General features: G+C 36.1%; 1 protein-coding gene across 1 annotated transcript in view; it reads right to left on the reverse strand.

Annotated features, from left to right (window-relative positions):
- LRRIQ1 (leucine-rich repeats and IQ motif containing 1) overlaps nucleotides 1-26,073 on the reverse strand; it is a 116,623-nt gene that overhangs the window by 59,082 nt on the left and 31,468 nt on the right. Inside the window, exons 15-17 of the mRNA XM_009325353.1 lie at nucleotides 19,764-20,240; nucleotides 17,524-17,662; nucleotides 14,834-14,953 (exon numbers count right to left, since the gene is read on the reverse strand). Of these exons, the coding sequence (XP_009323628.1) occupies nucleotides 14,834-14,953; nucleotides 17,524-17,662; nucleotides 19,764-20,240 (736 nt within the window). The remainder of the gene's footprint in view (nucleotides 1-14,833; nucleotides 14,954-17,523; nucleotides 17,663-19,763; nucleotides 20,241-26,073) is intronic.

Consider the following 26,073-nt stretch of genomic DNA (forward strand, 5'->3'; position numbering starts at 1 on the left):
GGGGATGAAGGGATTGAGAGCAGCCCTGCCGAGAAGGACTTGGGGGTACTGGTGGATGAAAAGCTGGACATGAGCCAGCAATGTGCACTCGCAGCCCAGAAGGCCAATCGTATCCAGGGCTGCATGAAAAGAAGCATGGCCAGCAGGTCGAGGGAGGTGGTTCTGCCCCTCTACTCTGATCTGGTGAGACCCCACCTGGAGTACTGCATCCAGCTCTGGAGCCCTCAGCACAGGAGAGACATGGACCTGTTGGAGTGGATCCAGAATAGGGCCACAAAAATGATCAAGGGGGTGGAACACCTCTCCTATGAGGAAAGGCTGAGAGAGTTGGGGTTGTTCAGCCTAGAGAAGAGAAGGCTTTGGGGAGACCTTATTGCAGCCCATCAGTACTTAAAGGGGGCTTATAAAAAAGATGGCAGCAACCTTTTTAGCAGGGCCTGTTGGGACAGGACAAGGGGGAATGGCTTTAAACTAAAGGGGGGTAGGTTTAGACTAGATATAAAGAAGAAATTTTTTACACTGAGGGTGGTGAAACACTGGCACAGGTTGCCCAGAGAGATGGTGGATGCCCCATCGCTGGAAACATTCAAGGTCAGGCTGGAGGGGGCTCTGAGCAACCTGATCTAGTTGAAGATGTCCCTGCCCATGGGAGGCGGGTTGGACTAGATGACCTTTAGAGGTCCCTTCCAACCCAAACTATTCTATGATTCTATGAATCTATGATTCCTCTATTAGCAAAAGAATCAATACAGCTGGGAGAGAGGTAGATTTCCACTTCTTGTACAATTTAAATGTCAATCAAGTTAATTGGTGTGTACAGTGATGTGTCCATTAATTACCTGGGTAGTTACATGTCTGTCTTTAACAGTGAATACAATCCAAGCTCTACTGTCAGATTTCAGGGCAAGCTTGCATCCTAGCTATTTGAATTTTTACCTCTCTGATGAAATTGTTTGCGACAGAAATCAATAAAATCATGAAACATGAAAACTAACACTCCAAAGCTGTAGTCAATTTTTTGGAACAAGAATCACTTAAGCAGTACACTGATTGAATCTTTTTACTTTATAGTTGTACCATAACCCAATTAAAGTTCTTTGCTTTTAATATTTAGGTTGAAAGTTTTCTCACAAATATTTTCTTAGCCCAGTGTTTGCCATTTATTAATTTAATATTCTGCACAGTGTTTTTATTTCTTTCATAGCCTAGGAAATGTCTCAGTGTTCTAAGTGTTGAAAAGAAATACCAATGAAAATATAAAAGCATGATTCAAAGGTATAAATATGCAAGACAGAAGAAGACAACTGATTTATCATTAAGCACATTTGGCACTCCTATGAATGTGTAGCATACTGTAAAAATATACCACACTGTTGTTTGCTTTGCCCAAGAAAAAATAAGCACATAATTGGTTTTCAAATATATGCTCTTCTACTGTGTTTATCCCTAGAGATTTTGACAGCACTAAGTTCAAGAAACTTCTGTCCATATCTTTCCCATAAGCACAGTCCTAAATTATAACTAATGCAAAGTTTATGACAGATTTACCAATACCTAAGGCTAAAAAATAGATCCATTTCTACCGACATTGTCCACTAAGAGCAAATAAAAAGCAATCTGAGATGAAGTACAAAACAAATTAAATAATAATGTTTGATTGTATAGTCTACAAAAACAGTTATAGGCATACTATATTTATGTTTATTTCTAAAGCCAAATTAAGGAATTGATTTCACAAATACTGAGGTATATAACATAGCTTTACACATATGTGTAAATCACATACAGTTGATTTAACACACATTAGTTCACCCGAAGATACCTTTTACGCTTCTGTATCCTCCATACTTTATTTCCAGTGTTTGTTTCAAATCAAAGACTGTATTGATTACTTTAAAAAAGTTTCAATTTTCACAAGTACACAAAACAAACATAGACCTTTCTAACTTTTTGTTAAAACTTCACAGAAATAAATTCACTTTAACTTACTATTTGAAACACATTTTTAATACTTGGCAAATTTTTCAAGGGTTTCTTTTTTTTTTTTTTTCCCCCTAGACTTTATGTTAGCTTTCATTTAGCTCCTGCTCAGGACACAAACAAGATACTTCCAAGACTAGAAAGAATACAGACCACCAAATTCACTATTAAACACAATACAATTACCCTGATATTATTCTTCAACAAGAAGAAGGTGTGAATATATTTGGTTTTGGTTGTTTTTTTTTCTGAATTTTAATAATAAAACTTCCATAGTATTAGCTATTTCCATTTATCCATTAGGATCAAGAACTTTTTATCCTGATTCACAGTGTATTTTTTACCCTTTGAGAGTCTAATACTACAGGTTTTTTTTCTCCCCTTTGATTTTGTAGCTCATCAATGAACTCTGGAGGATTTAATGGTGTACTATATATAACCTTTTTCATTTTGTTATTCCTTCATTTTTCAAATATTTATTCTATTCCTTCCTTTGCAAAATGTAATGACTATTTACTAACAAACATTAAACTTCTGTGGCTTCGGAAACAGAATCCAATCCTACAACCACCAAAGTCAGTGAGAATTGTTCTACTGACTTTAACAGGGACTGAATGAGCTACTGAAAAGCAGAGTTTTTGTGCAAACGCTATTTATACAATCTAATTCTAGGCATCTTTTATATGGTCTAGATTACATTCCGGAGCTACACTATCTTTTATAATGACCATACATGTAATTTGGGCTATTCTGAGTCTTATTGAAACCAGGAACAAAAAATAGCTCACAGGACACAGTGTCAAACCTACACTCAGCTTTAAAGCACTTCTACAAGTAACTGTCCAAACTGTGAATAATGCTATCACATATTGCCTTTCATCTCTCTTAGATCAAGGAGGATCACAAGAGTATAATAAAAACCAAACAAATTCCCAAAACTCTACTATGGTTAGAAGTAGAGGATGCAAGAAGGCATTAACAATACAGGCTGAAAAGAAAGGCCAGCATTTGATATGTAACAACTCTGTTCTGGGTCAGATCAAATATCTATCTACATCAGTACTCTGCTTCCAGAAGAGTTCAGTAGCAGATGCTTATGGAAAGAATGAAAGAAGCTGGACATGTCGAGGACAATCCTTCGCTTGGTATATTCTTTCAGACCTTGGAAATTGGTGGTTTAAGGACTTTCTGCTAACATCTAGGAAAAGATTCCTCCACTTAAAACAGTAATCTAACTTCTTATGACAAATATAACCATCTAGTCAGTGTGCCTGCAAGGTCATCTCTATGTTGATCCAGAAAGAATGCAAATCATTTACACAGTTCAGAGCATGTAACTGCTGAAGTGGTATAGTTTAACTCCAAAAGGCCAACATGTTGGCTGCCATGGGAGCTGAAGTTATTCCAGGTTTCCAAACATGGTGGACCTCAGAATCACAAGATGACTCACCATCCGACAAAACCGCGAAACTATTTTTGAAAATTAGGGAGAACTAACTCTTTCCTTTCTTCTTTCATTTCCTCAGTGACTCACTCACTGTTTGCAGGACAGTCCAAAAAAATTGTTTTATTGATATTTATGTAGTGCTTTTATTTATATGGTATTTTAAGATAAAAATAGGAAAATTGCACAACAGACTACAAACAAGCAGAAGAAAATTCATATCCAAAACTCACTCTGAACTCAGAGTCATGACTGGCCCCTGAGCTGTACAACAGAATAGGAGACATGGGAGGGGGGAAAAAAAAAAGCATCTTTCATTAAAAAAAAAATATTTCCACATTACAATTTCACAGAAATAGTGTGTGGAACTCCTTGCTTTTAAAAAAAGATTCACCCTCCAGTTCACCTGCCTGGTTTTGTCTAACCGGTTTTTTTGGACTTCCGCTCCCCTCAGTGAGGCAGGCCACTAGTGTCGTTCTCGCTCAGAATGGCCCTTTTTCAACCAGATTTTAAAAAGCATCTGCCTTCTCCACATTCAAATTAGTTTCTAATAAGAATAATATGTAATAAGAGTAAATAAATAAATAAATCAGAATGAATCTTTCCACTAGTTTTCTCTATAGAATACAAGCTTAAACAAAGTTCTTCAGGGTGGTGAAGTCCTTGATTTCTACTTTCCTAGTTTTTCAGGAGTATATTTGAATAGTGCACTTAAAGTCTAGTTCACTCCAAGAAAATAAAACAAAAAGTTAAAACAAAAAGAGAAGTGAAAGACAGTACTTTAATCCAAGGCAGAACGTTCAACAGCATTCTATGACTATTTCAAATAAGCTGACAAAATTTCTGGTTTTGCGCAATACATGCCACATGAAGAACTACTTTTCATAGTGTTAAACATCTTGTAGGTTAAATAATTGCTCAGAGACTGGGAGAGGGAGTGGTCAGGGAGAAGGATCATATGCTGAAGGTTAACCCTGTGGATACTGACAATAGAAAAGGGCATACCACAGCCAGCCATACTGTACTGTCTTTCATCCGGCTGAAAACTGTAACTTTCTCTCTTGATTCCTGGCAAACATATTTCACTCTGTGGTGTATTCCATTCAAATATCATGCTATTCCAGGACAACATCTTTCATTTCTTTTTGAACTAAACTTCATTTCTGCCAAGGCCTAAGTATTCTTTGCTAGAAATTTCTTTTCTAAAAGCATAAGTAAGTTTTGACAAACTTCTTAAGAAATCACAAATTTTTAGCTCTTACAGCTGATACAGAAGGACTAGATCACTTTTATATGCTCATTTATATATCGTTCATAGACTGTGATTGAAAACGTCTTTTGAAATTAAAGATCTGAATATTTTTGTGTATTTAGCCTTTTCTTTCATCCAGTCTTTGTATGAATCAGATTACTCTATGGGCTAGCTTTTCTGAGAAACTCAGGTTCTTGCGTAAAGCTTAGTTCAATGTTAGGAAGTTGAGTATCAATTCAGAGCCAGACTTTCTAAAACAATCCCAAAGCTGAAACAATATCAAATATGAACATCCTTAACTGAATTGTCTATTCAGTTCTACTACTCTCTTCCAACCTTAATGATTCTATGATTCTATGATTAGTTGCATTATTATTCCATTTCCAATACCACAAAAATTCAGTCTAAGTTCTGTCATTTTAAAACTATATGTAAATGTGTCAATTTGACCAATTTTATAAAAAAAATGTATACAGACTTCTTTTTAATTAGTATAGTGGAGAAAAGTTTTCTAGAAAATGGATCTCTGAACTGCAGGCAGTAGGAAAAATAGCCTTTTTCTCTGGATTTGTCTTTCATGCTTTTTCACATATTTTATGTGGTGAAGATAAATAGGTTAGCACCCTAATAAAGGTTATTTTAACCTTTGGCAATGCTTCTTTTTCAACCCTGTCTTTATATAAAACAAGAGAATTAGGAAGGAAAGCTGGGCACGGCTGCATTCTTACGATTGCTAAAACCAAACAATGTTTCAAGCCAAAAAAAGTAGCAAGTATCATATGGATTCCAGAGAAACATCAGAACGATTAATTGACCCCATGAGCTTTTAAAGACTTACGAAAGCTGGTTAATTATTAGAGCACATTCTTGTAGGAAAACTAGAGGGCAAGCATAGTTGTGTAGTTGTCCATTTATAAGGAGGATATATTGACAATTACTGGAAAAATCACAACATTCTGTTAAGAAAAACATTCAAGAAAATTTTGTTGGAGAATGCTTTCTTCAAACGTCCTTTTTCCAAACTGTTTAATAAGCTCAGAAAACTAACTGCTCTCTCAAATTCTAATACATATATATATGTATTTATATTTAATGTAAGTACCTATGTGATTTCTCTAAATACATATGACTAAAACCATGCAAATAATTTATTTCAGAATATACAAAAGTAAATGAATAATGAAAATTTCAGGGACCCTAAAAGTTTTCATTCACCAAAAAGGTTGAATGTATACATACATAATTAACTTTCCAAAAGTCTGAATCTTATTGTAGTTCGTGTCAGTCATTCATGACCTACATGACCCAAACTTTTCTAGAAATGCATTTCTGTCTTAAGCCTGACAGTGTTCAAAGGAAGCTCTGGGTCCTACATCTTTTTGTGAATACAGGAATAAAAAATACAGATGGGTAAATGGTAACCTCAGCTTCAGAGGTTAGACATGGTTCAAGTAAGCATCAGAAATGTATGCTTCAAAAATCTTTTGAGATCTATACCCCCACGCACCTCAATAAACATCAGGTTCCTGGCACCTTCAGGCCACCCCTCAAATGGCTCTAAGACCCCAGATGCAGTCTTTCCCCATTAAAATGACAACAATCTTCAAGTCTTCTCCTCTCTGACTCTGCCACACTACACAAACTTTAGCTGGTATGTCCCTATAAGCCTTTTTCCAAGTCCTTCTACCTCTGTGAAAACAAACAAACAAAACTTTCAAGGGGCAATGAATTAAAAAAACCAACAAACAAAACAGCCAAGGGACCCCTCATCCCCACCTCTTACATACTGTACATTCAGAGAATACACAATTTCAAATGAAGATCACCCAAAATATTCTATCAAGTTTGGGGAATGAACACTAAAAACACAATAGAAAAGAAAGCTGTACTTCAGCTTGCAGTTTTGTCAAAGGAAGGGAAGTTAGGCAGAAACACAGGGTAATAAAAAATAGACTACTCACAAGTTTATAGTCATCTAACCTTTAATATATTTCAAAGTTCATGTCACATGAGAAATCTGATTCAATTTCAAGACAACTTTTCCTTTTTGTTTAAAAGTCCCTATTTCAGAAATAAGAACAAAAAAGTATTTGGAAGATAAAGAGCAAAGAAGGACTAAGTTGTAAGCATATATTTTTTGAAACTGATGATAACAAATCTCTAATTACACTAAAAATGCTTAATTCTAAAGAAGATATGTCTTAATCATCTCTCAACTTCACTTATACTGTCCTCCTTATATGTCCCTAGCTTCTATTTGAAATAAATTATGCACAAATGAATCTGCAGGTTGAAATTTGTTGATTCATAACTGTAGTCTCAACACCTTAAATCTTTTGGGACCTGCACTGCTACTCTCTGGGAAATTCAAGAGCTTCAGGAGTTCATTCTTTGGGATGTTTTCCTGCTGTAGACTCAGATTTGTGAAATGATCAATAGCTACTGCTATTCCTGTATCAAAATAAAATTTTACAGTATTTTCCATGCAAACAAAATGACTAGACTGAGAACCAGAAGATGGTTTTAACAGTATTTAGCATTTAGGATTCCTTAGCCCACTCCATTCAAGGACAAACTAAACATAAAGTTAAATAGTTTTTAGCTAAATTAAGATTGCATTATAGGGTATGGGGGTTTTTCTCCCCCTTCTCTGTTTCCACTATTAGAAACTCAAGAATTGCATGGCGAAGAAAGTCCATTAGGACCCTAGATCCTTTTCTGTGGTGCTGCTTCCTAGACAGTCAGCCCCTACCCAACAGTGTTGCACGGGGTGACTCTAGCCCATATATCGGACTTTGCACTTGCTCTTGTTGAACATCATGAGGGTCTGGTCAGCCTATTTATCTAGCCTGTGCAGGCTGCTCTAAAGAACACTCTGGTCCTCCAGCATACCAACCGCTGCCCCCAATTTGATATCATCTGCACACTTGCTGAGATTGCACTCTGTTCCATCATACAGGTTGTTAATTAAAATATTAACTATTTTGGTCCCCCCTACCATCCATGATGGGCTCCATTAATTACTGGAGTCTGCAAGTCCACAAGTTGGATTTTGCACCACAGAACACAACTATTTGAGCCTGGCAGTCCAGTCAATTTGCCACTTACCTTATGGTCTACTTGTCCAGCCCATACCTCAACAAGTTTTGAGAATAAGATGGTGGGAGACTGTCAATGGCCTTGCTAAAATAAAGCATGCAATATGCACTGTCCTCCATAGTGGTCATAGTAGGTATAGATTGTGTTTAAAAATTCTAGTTAAATGTCTGATATTTCGCATGTCCACATACATTGATTTCCATTGAAAAAGATCTTTTAGTAATGCCTATTTACAAATTTCAGGAGCTCTCCTGACTGACTTGTCTGTGCTCTGTGAGAAGAGGCCATTGTTGCAGCCAATATTGTAATTGAGTTAAATAGCAGTACTTTTGGAGGAACCAAAGAAGAAAGTGAGATGTCCTACATAGAGGACAGTATAAGTGACTGGCACCATTCATAGTGCCAGTCACCTTGTGATAGAAAGCAATAAAGTTGATCAGCCCTTGGTAAACCCATGCTAGCTGCTCCCAATCACCTTCTTTCATGGGTATAGAAATGGCTTCTGAGAGCATTTGATCCACAGCCTTCCCAGGAACTGAGATAAGGTTGATTTGCCTCTAGTTCCCTGGATATTTCTTCCTTCTTGCCTTTCCTGAAGATGGGTGTGATGTCTTTTCCATTCACCAATAACCTCCCCAAGTTGTCAGGACCTTTCAAAGATGATAGAGAGTGACCTCAAAATGACATCAGGCAGCTTGTTCAACCCCTTTGGATGCATCCCATCTATTCCCTGGGACTTGTATATGTTCAGGTGAGTTAAGTTGTGCTGTGGTTGGATAACATCTGCTATGTTCTAAACTAAAAGGACTTCAAGCTCCAGGCAATGAGACATGTATGGATTTAAGTGTGGAAGAGAAAGGAAGCTGACATCTCACTTTCTTCTTTGGTTCCTCCAAAAGTACTGCTATTTAACTCAATTACAATATTGGCTGCAACAATGGCCTCTTCTCACAGAGCACAGACAAGTCAGTCAGGAGAGCTCCTGAAATTTGTAAATAGGCATTACTAAAAGATCTTTTTCAATGGAAATCAATGTATGTGGACATGCGAAATATCAGACATTTAACTAGAACTTTTAAACACAATCTATACCTACACTAAAATGTTCAGTTTTAACATTACACAAAAATCAAAGAACTTAGGGGAGTTATATTCAATGTTTTGGGATCCTTAGCTCAGCTTTCAAGATACTCCAGATGCAAACGTACTCACTGAGAAGAACTGATGGCTCTGTTAATACTTCCATTTACCAGCCAATGATGCATTTGGCTTAGAATGATTTTTTAGTCCTTTGAGGCTACAGTAATGAGTCTAAAACTCCACAGAACTAAGATTTTTTTCACTTTTATACATTTTTCCATTGCTTGGCCTGTTTATTCAATTATGACACTTGACTTCGTCTTTAGAGAAATATGACTAGCAAGTATAATTAATGACATCACTCTACTTTGATATGTCATACAAGCTAAATATAATTTAGAAAAATACTATACCATTTGGCTAAATACAGGTTCCAAATGATATCTTTAGTGTCATGCATCATTAGTGGGCTTTCCTTTGGAAAGTATTTGTTTGAATCTGGCTATTTAACCAAGAATTAGATATAGACAAGCCATGAAGATAGTTTCTGTTTAAAAATTAAAAGCATTTCAAGTGGCATTACAAACTGAGATCTCATGGTGGAAGGCCAGAAAGCAATCAGAGCACATTATGCATGAGCTATGAAGCCGGGGTGTTAGCGATGGCCACAACTCCTAATAGCTGTGTTTGTGTTTATTTTATCAGATATTGACTGAAACAACCTACTTCCAAGGCCAGGATATCTATCAGATAACTAGAAAACAAGATTTCAGCATTTTAGATAAGTGTCATTGCTGAAAGAGATAGAAAAGAGGCTTTACATATCTGAGGATGCCACAGACTGAGAATGGCATGTGATTCATTAACATAGCAGCTGAAGAAGCAGGATCATATCAAGAGATTGTTGATACACACTTATTGAAAAGATTGATCTTCCAATATGTTACTTAGGAAAGAGTTTTTCCCCTCCCTTTTGAAAGAAGAGGATGGATCTAATGAAATTTCCATCATACACTTTTTCGCTTTTCTACAACACTGTTACTTTATAAGAAATTTGATGAAAAAAGGATCATATTCTTTGCAGTATACAATACAGAAAGGCTGGATTCTGATCTGACATTTATAAGCGATTACAAGAGCTAGACCTGTTTAAGAGTGTCAGGATACAAGAAATGTTATGGGCACCTTCTAATCGATAGGCTACACTTATTTCCTGGCACTAGGCAGAAAACAGCAATCACTGTCACAAGCCCACAATCACAAGCTCACAGCCTGAGACAAACCACACCATGAAGGATTATCTGAAAAGAAAACAAAACACATTGTATTTGGCTAGTTTGGACATGTGATAAGAATACTAAAGACGAGAGATGTAAAGAAATTGTTATTCTAATTGCTTTTCTATATATTCTAATATACTTTTCAAGAGTTAGCACATATGAGGGAGTTTTTATTCTCTCCCCCACAAAAAAAAAAAAAAAACAAAAAACAAAAAACTGCTACCTAGCTGCCATGGAAGGCAAGCAAAAAAATAGGAACGGCTATGTGTCTGAGTGTGGATATGTAAAAAAAAGTGAAGGAAACTCCTGGTCAATAATTTCAAAAGCTGTCAAAAAGACTGGGATTTTAAAATTCTACATAATCAAGCTCAGAAGGAAAACAACACTTTGCCTCAGGGCAACAGATTTATTCCCTTTGATGAAGGAAGCAGTGATGGATTTCTTTTTAGCTTGGTTGCAACTTACAAAGTTACTTTTTGAAAAAGTACAACTAGATAGCCCTGATTTAAACTAAATTCGAAAAAATGAAGTTTTGAAAAATACAATACTTACTTTCTGTGTCATGTAACCATCGATATTGGTACTTATCTTGATGAGAATAAGAGATATGTCCATATGCTGACTCAGTGTAGGAAAACAATAATTTATTCAATGGCCACCGTTCTGAGTAAATAATTGTCTTAAAACTGATCATATTCAATTGGTTCAGCTTTCTGGCAAGTTCAGCCATTTTGCATTTGTCTCACATCATATTCTCATCAAGAAAACAACAATGCTGATGGTTACATGGTACAGAAAGTAAGAGCTGTGTCAAGCAAATGTGTTGTCAGATTTTGTCCACCAGAGGTAAAGTGAGCCTGCCTTGTAGATCATTTGCTACATGGATGGACTGCTGATGAAAGGTTGCCTTAAGATCAGCCTTCTGGAGCATATAGGCTGGAATTCTCCAAAGTCCACATGAAAGACATGAAAATATCACTAAATACCAGGCTCATACTTTCTGAGACATCTGTTGGCCAGATCTTTCATCTCATCTGGGATAGCCTGTTTGACATTGCACAATACAACAGACACAAAACACTACTGCCATCAATTGCCTCTGAATGTCTTTGGCAATGTACGGGAGCTGATATGAATACAAGAAGATACCAGTAATTGTTCAGGTGAAATGATTACTATTCATGCTATTGTGAGCAAGATAAGGGCCCTTCCTCCAGCTCAATCACATGCAATCTATTTTTCACAGGATACGGTGCCAATCTTGTACTAAAAATATACCACTGCTCAATGTGCATAAATGAAGTAAACAGAAGATCTTTGGCAAAGACTAGAGTTTTCCCCATGCTGTTTTGCAGCCTCACCTTCCACAGAGCACTGGGTACACTGAGTTTATAATGAAGATATTAAACAATAATTTAATGAAGACTGGTGCCTAATGACTTACTGCATTGTGATATTTGCAAATGGTTTAAATAGGTGCTTGCACACTAGTGATTTTGTAGAATGCTAGATAATACTGAATAAAATCATTATGACTGAAATTACATAAAACTGATATTAAAAAAACAAACAATGACTACACCACAAAAGAGTGGACCATTCAAAAAACTTTTGGAGAAGATTTAGTATATTTGTACTGGTTTGCAATAAGGAAAAGTTTTTCTGCCTTCTCTCTCATTTCACTCACCCTATCCAACAGTGAAATCTGCAGTACAAAATGGTGTCCAGATAATTTTCTTTTCCTTCACACCCTAGCATATGGGATCTCTTAGTCCAGCAAAATGTACTCCTCCCTACACACTTGTTTGAGGCCCAACAGATAGCCACTGATATCATGTGTCATTATTTGGCTCTGCTTCAGCACTTTGCTATAAAACACTGAGGCCAGAAAGGAAGGAATAGGAAGTATAGACTATTCCAAGCTTCTGCTGCTTGTTCCTGCAGAAGTAGAAAGTCCATGTGATTTGGTATCGCCCAACTGCAGAGAATGGAACAGCTAAAGACACATGGAACCAGGAACCTAGTACTAAGGATGGCTAGTCTGGGCTAGGCAGAACAGAGCGTAAGGCAAGAATCATTGAAATTTTAGCAGAATACTAATATAAGTTTGCAGTAAGTATTCCTTGGTATCCCATACACTTAATAACGTGATATGGCTGTATCATGTATCACTATGTCACACTCCAGTTCCAGCAGCCCCATTATAGTTAAGCCACAAATTTCTCACAATCAAACTCTTCAGCACAGAGAAGATATGTGCTTGAAAAAAAGAAAAAAAAAAGGAAAAAAAATGACAAATATTGCAGGGTATAATTCTAGTTACAGCCATCAATCTTGAACACTGAAATGCTCACTCACTGAAGGAAGTATATCCTTCATGGGCATATACATTGTAAATTTATCGCTCTGTAGAAAACAGACGTTCTTATACTTTTCATCACAAGAAGCAAAGGGCCTGAGTAACTTTTCAGTCCCCAGTTCAGCCTTTGAGCCTGCTGTGCCAATTAAAATGTCAACTCATGGTTCTCCTGTCATGATCTGAACCTAAACACTTTGAGAATTGCTCCCTAAAATCGTGTTTTACTTCTTTCCTAATAGACTCAGTAACAATTTGGAAAAAAAAGGAAGAAATGCGTGGCAACACCAGAGGGTGATACAGTGCAAGCCTCTCTGAAATGAGCTGGCCTTTTTTTCCTGCCTTCCCCACTCCTTCCTTTTCTCCCTGGCCTCAGGAGCACCTGTCCAAATGTGATTGCTTTGCTGACAGACAGATGGAACAAAACTGCCCATGTAGTTTTCAGTTTAGCAATTAAAAAAAAAAAAAATTAAAAAAATTATTTGGACCGAACAGAGTGAAACAAGAACGGCTTAACTGAATTACAGTATATAAGACTCTGGCCTACTGGCTGAATAATTCAAAACAGGATATTTTCTTTCTTTAATATATGAACAGATACTTCCTTCCTGTGTGAAGAAATAAATCCTTCAACTTTCTGCTTTTTATTATTTTAGAAAGAAGCCAGGGATCAGAGAACATCAACTAATGAGACTGTTCTTTTTGTATATGTATTTCAAATTAAAATGAAAAAAATTCCCAAAATTTAAGCCAGATCTCTATGTTTACACACACACATTTCCTGTCTACCAAATGATTCCTGGGACTCCTGCCTCAAACATTTTGCATGCTCTTACAATAAGACAGTAATTCTGAAAATGTATCTTAAAGTAGCTGCTGAAAGGGAGAAGAAAAAAATAAAATTACTGCAAGTCATCAAGTCATTGGTAATAATTCCATATAAAGCCCAGCTATTTTCTAAGGGGAGGGGGGTGGCAAAAGAAGGCTGATACTCAGATGACCTAAGACTGATCAACTGTAAACTGCATTGCTCCAACTAACAACATATTTGGTTTCATAACTCTCTATGTGCCATACAAACATGCAATCATAAATAGGATCTAATCCTGCCAGTAGCAGGGCTATTGCATCAATCTCCTTTGCAAAATTACAGTGGAATATTGACAAATGGCTCTTGCAAAGATGCAGCAGCTGAATAAGCACATTCAGAGACAAAGGTTCATGAAAAAAAACCTCAGTCATATCCTCTTAGGTCTCAAATGGCCACATCACTATCAGTTTTCTTTGCTTTACCTGAAACCATGGAAAAAAAAAAAAAGAAACCAACAAATGTGAACAATTAGAGAAAGCAGTGCTCCAGACAAATATATAGGGAAGTCATCAACAGCTGCCTTACTATGCATACTGAGTCTAGAACTTCCCATGTAGACTGTGGTTTTTGAGGCTATAAAAGATAAAATTAGATTGAACATTCTTTTCCCTGCTTACTGAATGACAATATTGATCCTGTAGATATTTTTATTTTTTACTTAATTATTGCTAAATTCAGTTCTGAATGTGATGTTATTCCTCAAATTCCTTTGGAGCCTGCTTTTATTTCTTGGAATGGAAACTTCTGAGCCAATTTCAATCCTTTGAAACTGAAAGGACGTTATTAACTCTATATGACTTGTAAAAATTACTAGTAATAATTTCTGGATTTTGTGCATCACAGACCTTCTAAGTGTGTTTTTTTTTCTCATTTAACTATACTTCTCTTCATAATTTACTACTGTATTCAGACTCGTGATCTTTTTAGCACTTTACCTATAAGACAAAAGAAGAGCTAATAAGCCTGCCTCACCTCTGGTTTTGGGTGTGTGTTCTTTTTACTGGAATACTGCAACACTGAATCTCAGCTATATTTTCTGTATTTTCAACTATATTATTGTTCTCATTCTATCATGAAAATGAACAAAATACACACTCAAATACTGTTGACATTATAATCTGTTACTAAAATACTAAAAAGCTAAACATTTTAGAACAAAAGTAGCTGTTTCCTCATTCTCATTTGATTGTCCTTTAACTGTAGAAATATATGGGGTTCTACAGTGGGTGTGACATTAATAGCACAGTAACTACCAGAGCATCTCAAAGAGCAGGAAGCAATTAATCCATGACAAATACATTTAAATGAGCTATATATACACCAAATGCTTCTTTATTTCTGGACATCCAACATGTTAATTCTAGCCCTGGTAGTCCTTGCAATTTCTTTTATTTCCAACACCTACATGATTGCTTAAGAAGAATAATATTCATTTTTTACAGGAAGTTTTTATGCTAATGACTGTGCTTACTTCAGAAAATGTGAAATCATCCACATTTATTTCTTCATAGTCATCCTCCACTTCATCACTTTTAACAGCTGCAAGAGCACTGGCCAGTTTCTTTCGCAAAAGAAAACCCTTCCAAAATGCCTAAACAAAAAATTTAAAGCATGTTATACAAAGCCATAGATCAAACCCAAATCCAGATTCTCTATGTTATCCCATTAGGAAGATAAAACATCTTGGGCCTTGGTTTAATAGCTCAATGATCTGTTTTTTGAACTTTATGTGACATTTAAAACTACAAGACAAATTAAATGCCAGCATATGTCTAAAGCTTAGAGTACTCAAGAGGCTCTCCACAAGTAAGCAGAAAGGAATCCTGAAACTCCCTCAACTACAAACCTGGGTCAACTAATTAATTATTTGACAATTCCTTCAGGGACTATTATAAACTGAAAGGAAAGGCTACATAAGAAAAAGCTGAGTGTCAACTTTCAAATTACTGAGAATAAAAATACACTTGTACTAAATGTCTTATAGTTTACAAGTAGCAATTCTTGGAGACATCTCATGCAATTGACCTAGGTCAGTTACTCTTTCTTAACTGTCTAAGATCTTTATTAAAAAAAAATATTACCAGTAGGCATAATCATATCTAAGAAAAAGGAGCACATTAGGAATTAAGTGCTAGAAAAAGAGGAAGGGTGTTAGGAACACAGGCCAAGCTGTAGAATCAGATCCAGGAAAACACTTCAGAGATCAAAATTACATACATGGATTTAAGAAAACTAAATTCAGGACAGCAATTTTCCCCCAAATCAGCATTTGACATCATTAGAGTTCAAGATGCCCTAAGCATTTAAAACACCATGCAAAAAATTTCCACTGTCCTGAAAGATGTAGTGTTGTCCACATTTAACGGCTTTGCAATGAAGGCACTAAAATAGGAAGGGTAAATCTCATATTCTGGCTTAACGTTTAGCTTATTAATTTTTAGGAAATGATTGTCTAACTGCACAAATTATTGAAAATGTTACTGTTTTTACCCACACAATTCCTGATTATTATAAAAATGATTAAATGTATTAGAACTGCTTTCTTATAATTTCAGTGTTGCTATTTTCCTACAGATCTTCATAACCATCCAGGTAAAATATCCTGATATTACTGAGTGATCAAATGACAAATATATTCCATTCAACAAATACAATTAGTTTTTACAAATGCAAAGGAGAAAAGCAATCCTAATGGTATATGCAGAAGGATAAACTGTAAGGCAGCTGTTAACACAAATCTATGAAAGCACCAGGTTAGTGCTCAGTCATGATCAAAAAGAAAAATTATATGTTAGCAGTTTTTAAGAAACAAGGTGAAAACTGTCTTACTGTACAAATTCCTGATATATCTGCCTATGGAATTCAGTTCTAGTCACTTCTTTAAAAAAGGTTGAAATAGAATGAGGTAAAGGTTAAGAGAGGGACAAAAAGATAAAAAGAAGTTCAGAGTAACGTGAAAAGAAACTAAATGGACTAAACTTTTATTTACAAAAGAGTAATTATAAGGATGAATATGAGAGACCTAAAAATCTGCAAAATGCACAGAAGATAAACAGTGAAAGACTCTTTATTTTCATACTAACTTTGGAAATTATCAGGTCTGAAACAAATGAAAAGAAGCACATTTTAATCACTATATACATTTGTGAAACTCATCACTTTTAGTAAAGGCCAAATATATAAGTAAGTTCAAAACTGGATTAAATAAGTTTATGGAGATCAACTGTTAATATATTAGCTACACACTATAGTCCAGAAACAAATTTTAGCTCAACTTCCCAGATAACTGACTGCTGTAATATGATTCTGCACTTGTCCTGTTTCTTAGTATGCACATTTACTAAACATTTTGCTACTGCCCATTTGTTGACTAGATACTAACGAATTAGTTGGATTTTCAGTCTGAAAATGGAACTTAGGCTCCTAAATCACTTTGGCACTGTTTACATTTTTATAGAAAATTTAAAATATCGAATGTTTTTAAGTTAACTTGAAATCTGAAATCAATACAGAGTCCATTTGCTTAAAAAAGTAGAAAAAGCCATGAATCCTGGCAACTTGACAGGTAAATACTGTATCTGGTTAGCAAACTAAACAGAGCCAAGGCATGGACTTCCAATTCTTGCACACTGTAATCCATTCTGTTTAACTGTTAGCTCAGTATCTACCATAGGACAGCCTAGGCCACAGTCTGTTCCCAATGGCAGTATGGATAAGGCAATCCTGTTTTTGGGAGATGGGGAGAGAAGGAAAGAGATGGATAGGTAGGATAGAAGAGGTGGAAAGAGTAATTAGTTGTATAGATATCAGACATGATGTACCAGTTACGCAGTGTCTGCCAGTTTAACAGCATAGACATACCCCAGTAAGAACATGGGCACAATATCTCTTAAACATAAGATTAGAATTAAATCAAGCAAAACTATTTCAGGGAAATACTTGGTGAAAAAAGGGAAAGTATTTTTATGCTTCTATAAACTTTTTGTAAAGACGGCTCTCTTTTAGAAACATCAAGGTTATGCCGATTAAATAAAACAAAAAAAATGTTTAATTATGAAACTATTAATAAAATCATAAACAAAAATAGAGAGAACACAAAACTAGCAAGATTTTTTTCTTATTAAATTTGCAAAATAAGTAAAGAGAATACCATAAACCAACCTGGATTAGTGTGGCAGCTTCATGCTTCTGTCTCAAAGCTTCTATAAACTGATGATTCTCTGTTTTGGTGCAGTCAGTTTTCCTCCTGGCATGGTACTGCCGCCAAAGGGACTGGATCACTGATGCTGCCATATGTAGCCTCGTAGAGAAATAAATACCTTTATGAATGACAGCCTCACCAGTGCAACTGGATTATCATAGCTGTCAGACTATAACCATAAAACATAGCACTATGCATTGAGACAAATGGAAGGCTCTGCCATTAAACTGTAAAGAAATTACAATCCAGATGTGACATATATGTTCAGAAACACTAGAGGATATTCACATCATATAACTTTGGAAATCCAATTATCTAAGAGGACTAATCTCTGCTGGGCTCTGTTCCCTGTATATTCACTGCAGAGGAAGAGTCTCCTCAAAGGAAGGATTAGGAGCAGAAGTGGTTTAACAGTGACTGAATAAATTATCGGAGGGCTCCAATTATCTCCATTGTCCATATAAAAAAAAAACCCACTAAAGAGAGCTAAATGCTGAAAACTGCATGAGACAAATATCTCCAATGGAGCAGACAGGAAAAACTGAGAAAGTGCAATTTAATCTTTTGCCTACTTCTACTCTTCAATTTAACACTACTGACCACTGGTTATATGGGTACATTTTCTAATTTCCTCATTGTTTAACACACACTGACTACAGACTATTTAGATTTCTTCAGTGATAGAGCTTTCTAACTATATGTTCAATTAATTTATACTGATGGAGAAAAAGTTTAATGGCAGCTCTGCATTATGACTTTACTATCTTGGAATCCTTTTCTCCAAAAAATTCTCATTTCAATTGGAGAGTGGGTTTAAGAAAAGATATCTACATTTCCCCCAATCTTTACATATTTTCTTTCCTTGTGCAGTGCGTCTATTTAAATAGAGTACTTTTCAGCAAAAAAGCACACTTCAGAGGTTAAGCCAGAGATTTTTTTTTTTCCTAAAATGTGTTTATTAAGTTTATCAACCCCAAAACATGGTTTATTTATAAGCTTTGCATCTTTAAAAAGCAGTAGCTGAGTTAAAAAACAAACAAGAAACACCCCTCTAATGGTTTTTATTCTGCATTGAAGAGAACTGTCCAACAACACACTTACAGAATGCATTTAAAACATTAACTAAAAACTCCAAATGTTTCAAAAAGATTTTTCTGAAGCATTCATCTTCCATAATAGACTACTGTACTCTTACTTTCAACTTCCTGAGAGGCAATGATGAATTCTATGGTCTTCCTGAATAATAAATTTTATGACAAATTATTAGTGTGTTAAGTACCTACTAAGCACTACTGCCCATTTACCATAGGTCTAAACAGCATGAAGAAGCACACCTTCCATGCTTGTTCTTCATAGTGTTCTCAAGACATGTATTTCTGAAACTGAATTCTTATGAAATTATAACTGAATTTTTGTACCTTTAGGGCAAAAATTTCAGCTTCTGTTTTCCCTGACTGTACATCCAGAACCATACAAACCAGCAGCAAATGCATTCCAAAGAGGTAATAAACCGTCTGTTTCATGCGGGAGAATATTTGGGGGCACAGAACAAGTTGAGCTGGCCCCTCACCCCTGCCTCTACTTTTAAGAAGCAGGTTGAGGCATGTTGGAGGAGTACCAAGGGCAGGGCAGGCTGTTAGCTCTTCAGTCATCACAACAGCAGGAGACTGGCCTAAGGTCAAGGGAGTAGGATGGTAGATTTAAGCAACTTTTCCCTCTTGCCTTCTAAATGATACTGACTGTAAACTCTACAGAGATGAATCTTGAATGTCTAATGAATAGTATAGCAAAAAAGCCTTACACTAGTTTGTGGTTTAAACTGCCCCAAAATTCCTGCAAACCATCCAGCATTTTCATCCCTAACACTGTATGTGTCATTGAATCGGTGTCATAAATTTATTGAAAAAAAAGAAGGAAAAGGTAGGAGACCAAGAGAAAGTTTTCAAATTCTCTTACTATACAGTATTTTTAAATTATTTTAAGTACATACATATCTATATTCTAATATATCAACTGACAGGATACCACAAAGGATTGTTGTTAATATGGAAGTCTAGCGTGCATCACCTTAAAATAACTCTTTATTGTCTAATAAGGTTAAAAATATTGTTTTCTTACTACAAGTTCTGTGCCTCTGAAATCCTCATTCCTATTGCCTATCCATATAATCTACTTGAAAGCAATCTGACATCTATCTTACCTTTCTGTATCATTCTCAAAATGCTGACGATCTCTTCCCATACTATTTGCTACTATCACTGACTGTTGCAACGTGAATTGGGCTGACGTGTTATTCTTGCCTTTGCTCTCCCCACTGTAATTAATACAAGATTCAGTGCTTTTCTGCTTCACTCTCTGATCTTCTTTATTTTCCTTTTGGTGCACAGGTACGGAGGAGTTAATGAATGTGGCCTGAATATGGCCAGTAGTAATCCATCTTTCGGAAGGATCCAACAAGACCTGTTTATTTTCTGTCGCACCCATGATAAAGAGGTTATTTTCCTGTAGGCAGCCAGTGGATGTTTGCTTTAAATGATTTTGCAGTGCTTCTGGTCCATCTCTGTCAGTAATGTTTAGTTCACCGTACTCATGTGCATATCGATGTTTAATACTAAGTTTCATCAACTGATTAAAATACCAGCATTGTCCCTGTGCAGAATCAACAGAAGAGGCAATTCTGAAAAAAGACAAAAATGTTTTTACATGTGTTTCAGACTGTAAGAATGCTTTTTAAAAAATATATTCCCTCTATTATTTTCTAAACTACCTTGTATTTTCAAGTATCCTTACATGTTTCCATATTCTTACACTGAATAGTAATTACTCTGATTGAAAACCAGGTTCAGTATTTATAAATCTTAATTGCATTTTTCTTTTTTGGCAGTATTTAAAATACACTCGTATATATTAGATTGCTTATTTTACTCTGATTTTTTTTTTTAAAGGTTTCAGTCTGTTTGAAATAGGCACTAGGGTGTGCATTTCACTATTAATTTTCTGTGTGGTTAGAGGCATATGAAGCCGAAAATTCTAGAGGTTGTCCCTGTGCAGAATCAACAGAAGAGGCAATTCTGAAAAAAGACAAAAATGTTTTTACATGTGTTTCAGACTGTAAGAATGCTTTTTAAAAAATATATTCCCTCTATTATTTTCTAAACTACCTTGTATTTTCAAGTATCCTTACATGTTTCCATATTCTTACACTGAATAGTAATTACTCTGATTGAAAACCAGGTTCAGTATTTATAAATCTTAATTGCATTTTTCTTTTTTGGCAGTATTTAAAATACACTCGTATATATTAGATTGCTTATTTTACTCTGATTTTTTTTTTTTAAAGGTTTCAGTCTGTTTGAAATAGGCACTAGGGTGTGCATTTCACTATTAATTTTCTGTGTGGTTAGAGGCATATGAAGCCGAAAATTCTAGAGGATTTGAGGCAATTTTGTTATAAATCCTGTAATAGCCTTAATAATCCAATTTTATCTGGAAACTATGAAAGCTAATATAAAAATAACAGTAATTGTAAAATTTAGATTAGAACTACAGCAACAAAACCCAAACTTAGATTCAAACCAACAAACCACAATGCCTAGAGAGAATTTAGGAAAACAGAAACTTTTAAGTATAGATATTTTTATCAATATAAGGGAAGGTGCTAGACTGAAGCAACAGTAATCTACGAAGTCTGGCTCTCATTAGTTCTTTGTGTTATACCATCTAAATGACGAGGATGAGTAAGAGCAAATATAAACTAGTTGTTACAGATTCAGAAGGCTGGCTGTATTTGGATGGTGTTTGTCCATTGTATTAGGTAGCAGGTACTTTTGGAATCACAAAAACATTTTCCTTTGATAGCATAGATAGATGCAGAGATCTGTAATCTGGTGCTATTTTCAGAGGAGCACAAAGTCAATCCTAGGTCAGAAATCCAAGAGAAAAAGTAGAAATAAGATCAATTCTCTTGGGAATCTGGAAAAAACAGGTCCTAAGATTATAGTTTGAATAACAGAATTTTCCTTCCAGTTCATCATTCTTGAAAGGTGAAGCTTTTATAAGGTTTTATTGTGAAAAGACTCTTTACCTATATAACTATTTCCTCTAGTGAAGTTCAACTAAGAACTTTTTAGATTTTTAAGAACACACAGAATCAGATCTTACAAGAGTAAAAAAAAATCCAACTTTTCCTCTGCTAGTGCAACTTCAGTGTTATTGGACAAAATATGAATGGCTAAATTGGAAGCCAAATCCATGCAACCTAATTACACAACTCACTGTGCATTAGCTGTACATTTGATTACCCGTTACACAACATTACTCCTACTCCTGTTAATTCCACAAATATGACAATTCCTAAAAATATTTAAACCAATGCACATATTTGCTTAAGGATATAACAAATTCTAGCTGACTCCTACTAAGCAGTAAGAATAGTAATTTCTTCAGCATGAAATACTTAAAGCATTAGTTAAATACTTTAGTTAAATACTTCAAATTAGTTAAAGTATTTAAGAAGATAAATTTGGTACAAAATCATTACCAAAGTTCTACAAAACATACTATGGTGAGAAGACAAAAAAAAGAAAAAAAAAACAAAATTAATTCCCATTTTTCTTTGGTTTGTTTTAGTTTTGTTTATTTGAGTATTAAAATATTGTGGAAAACCCCAGAATGTTTTATATATTGGGCAAAATAAACTTCTGTATGAAAAGTATATCCTGAGTATACTTGTTCATTCTCAAAAAACAGAAACAAAGAAAAACAAAACACCATAACAATGAACAGAGTAGGATACTTGTGCATCCTCTCCTTTGACAGGTGCAGGGGCATCTTGAGCAGCTGTTTCACCCTTCCAGGGGCTAGGAATGGGGCAAGCAGAAATGGGAGGGGAGGTTGAAGGCAATTGAAAATTCAGGCAGGGGGTAACTGTGTGGTCACCAGGGATCATGTGTTACTTTTTTCACAGAAGCTGCTTTTGGGCAGCTTTTCCAAACAGTGGTTGCAAAATAGTCTTGTCACTGTGGGCATGCACCCTATCTCCCAGCTGACACGTTCCTTGGCAATCCACAACTATACTCTGATTTTGTAGGATTTTTAGGCTGCCCTCTGTGTATCAGTGGCTTTCCTTTTAGGCAGTCAGAGCAGCCTAACTTTCAAGAAACTACAAAGGAATCTGTAGTGACATCTCAGTGAATTATGAGCAATGAAGTGGCTTGGTAACTGTATTTGGGGTTCTCCTGCAAAGGTGACGCTCCAAAGCACAGACAACAAATATTAAGATGGGGTCTGAGTGCTAGGTGGCAGTCAGCCTGGTGGTTCCCTTAGGTGAACAGGCATTTCAGGCAGCTCTGGAGAAAGAAAAAGAACTATTCAATAGGCTTGGGATAGAGCTATCCTATCAATGCACTGCAGTTTTCTCAGTGTCTCAAAAGGACTGCATTCTTGATACCAGAGACGTGCTCCTGAAGACCACTTATTCAAACCACAGAAAGGAAGCTGCTATAATGGAAAATATGCAGGACTGATTTACTTCTTTAATGGAAAAAACCACATACGAGGAAAGAGAGTAGACAAAGTATGAAATATGACAGTATTAAGATTTTGATACCACAATATTTCCTTTTCAGTTAATGTAAATTGGTTGTTTGCCTTTCAGACCTTTTTTGGCATTATAGGTCAGGAGGTCTGGTCACATGAACTCTTCTGGAATTGCTTCTTGGTTAAGACACAACCAAGGTTTTAAGCATAAATTGGCATCTAGACAAAACAAGAAATGGGATTATCCTGATGGAAGCACCAGTATCCATACTGCCTGGCTGCTTAGTATGTAATGAAATGGAAATGAAATGGCAGTCTTGCTACAGTAAAATTTTTATGGCTTCCAGCTTTGACCAGCACATTCCCTCATGTTCAATGGCTACCCACAGCTTTGTTTTGATCTTAACAAGTGAAAGTAATTTATGCTGTATGTAAATTTTAGCATAGCCATAAAGGATGCACTGCTTTTGCAGTGGGAGAAAGGGATAATAAGCCAAAAGAGGAAGGGATCCATCTTTCATAGCAACGTACAAATGTGCTAGAATAGTGGCCCTGATAGTACCTAAAGACCAAGATATTACTTTCACAAACAAATGCTAAGAGCAGAAAGCTACCCGTAGCTTTCTTACCAAAAAGATACCTCTCAACTTGTGCTAGGATTTTCCAGGGACTTTAAGGAAAGATAAAAGCATTAGAATCAGATTTTAATCTATTTGGAAATTCAAGTCAGGCATTTATTAATGACTGCTACAACTTCAGTCCTAACATCAATCCACCAAGAGTATCCATCACTGTCTTCTTGGTAAATTTAGACCAAACCCTGCTCAGTTTCACATGTGGTGTTTGGGGAGGGAAGAGTAGAGGTGGGGAGGAGCAAACCCCCACTGACACCACCTAGGAAGTGTAAGGACCCATGCACAGGCTGACTTAACAGATATGGAAAAGAACAAAGTTATTCATCCTTAACTCCTTTCAGGAATTTAAATCAGCCAAAATGTTGCCACTTAGAAAGTTTAAGGTGGCAGTGGAAGCTTGCTTACAGAGCTGACACATTTTGTATAGAATTTCCTACTGCAATTGCATCTGCAATGACTGCCAGGTTATTCAGAAAGCATCATTTTGTCAGAATGAGACAGTAAAAATTATATGGAAAAGTCAGCAGAACAAACCTTTCAGAAGCAAAAGGGACAGTGGACAAACAAGCCTGTTCTAATCAGCAATGGCAGTTCTCTCCTGGCCATTGCAGCTAAATCATAAATAAAATTCCACTCCTTTTGTGCTAGTTTGTGTGCTAGTTAAAATTTTGCTTAATGTCATGTTTTTCCCTTTGTGACTCTACTGTGATTTTCATAATTCTGATACATGGAATATTCAAATAGTACACTCCAATTTTAACTGAGCTTTTGTTTGTAATAGTGTGGTAAAATCTAATTTGTCTTTGGGGAAACTTCTATAAGCATCATTACTGATGTTCAACTGCAGGTTACAAAAGTCCCTTACAAACACATGAAAGAGGTCACTGTTTACATATTCTCTCCTGCAATACCATTTATGAAATTCCTGTCACTTTCACTGTACTATACATACAGTATTTATAAAGTTCAAGTTCCATTACCCAGACATCTGCATATCTGATGACTGAAAGCAAATTACTGCAGCCAAAGTGTCGTTTTATTTTTTATATGATTACTCACTACAAGACATCTACAGATTACGTGACAGAAAGCATTTATTAGAATAGAGAAATTTAATTTTAAAATGTTTCATTCTTAAGCATGGCAAGAACAGTGACGTTTCAGGCAGAAACAGCACAGTCAATTTAATTGGGCAGCAGTGGTGTATGAAACACGGATTAGGGAAGCAAGCAGTGATTACTTTTGGCAGCTTACATGCTTGAGGTCGCACCTACAGGGGCTCATAACTTAGCAAGATGTGAAACAGACAGAAGTTTGCTCTATTGTTGGCCTGTTCTTTTGCAATGTCACATTAATTCAGACAAAGTATTGCAGTATGTACATATAATAGCTATGCTGTTAAGACTTACATACAAACAAGTTGTTTAGAGTTCCTTTTATGAACTGCAGTTTTCAAGATGGTTTTCAAATCATCCACAAATTGTATTTTAGTCCAAATAAAACATAGAGGGCTTTAACACACAAGAAATTAATTTTAAGACTAAATTTGATGCAAGATGCTTCAACCATGTCAAAGTTACCAATCTAAAAGATTGTGAATGAATTCTCAAAACCTTAAAGAACCCACAACCCTCCCTCTCTGCCTCCCCCCGCCCAAACCATACATTCAGGAAAGAAGAGACGTTTACATAATTTCTTCTTCCCACTATGTTCTTCTCAAACATCTGCAAGCTCTTTCAAACAAAACTTACACAGAATCAGAAAAATTCTCAACTGAAGGAACCTCAGGAGGTCTCTAGTCCAACCTCCTGCTTCAAAGCTGGGTTAGCTCTGAGATCAGATCAGGTTGCTCACAGCTTTATCCAGTCAGGTCTTGAAAACCTCCAAGAACGGAGACTGCACAACCTCTCTGAGCAACCTGTTGCAATTTACCACTGTCCTAACAGTGAAAAGGGTTTTCCTTATGTCCAGTTGTACTGGGTCTGGCTGGGATGGAGTTAATTCTCATTATAGCTGCCTGTATGCTGCTGTGTTTTAGATTTGTGACTGAAACTGTTTTGATAAAACACTAATGTTTTGCTGAACAGTGCTTGACAGAGTCAAGCCCTCCTCTGTCCCACTCAGCAAGTAGGCTGGGAGTGCACAGGAGGCTGGGAAGGGACACATCCAAGACAGCTGACCTGAACTGACCAAAATTATATTCTGCGCCGTATAACATCATGCTCAGCAATAAAACCTGGGGGGAGAGACTTTCCAAGGTAGCCATTGCTCAGAGAATGGTTGGGCATCAGTCTGCTGGTGGGAGGTGGTGAGTGATTGCTTTGCAGTACTCAGTTG

This window comes from Pygoscelis adeliae, unplaced genomic scaffold (genome assembly GCF_000699105.1).
Source record: "Pygoscelis adeliae isolate BGI_AS28 unplaced genomic scaffold, ASM69910v1 Scaffold196, whole genome shotgun sequence".
Taxonomy (NCBI): Eukaryota; Metazoa; Chordata; class Aves; order Sphenisciformes; family Spheniscidae; genus Pygoscelis; species Pygoscelis adeliae.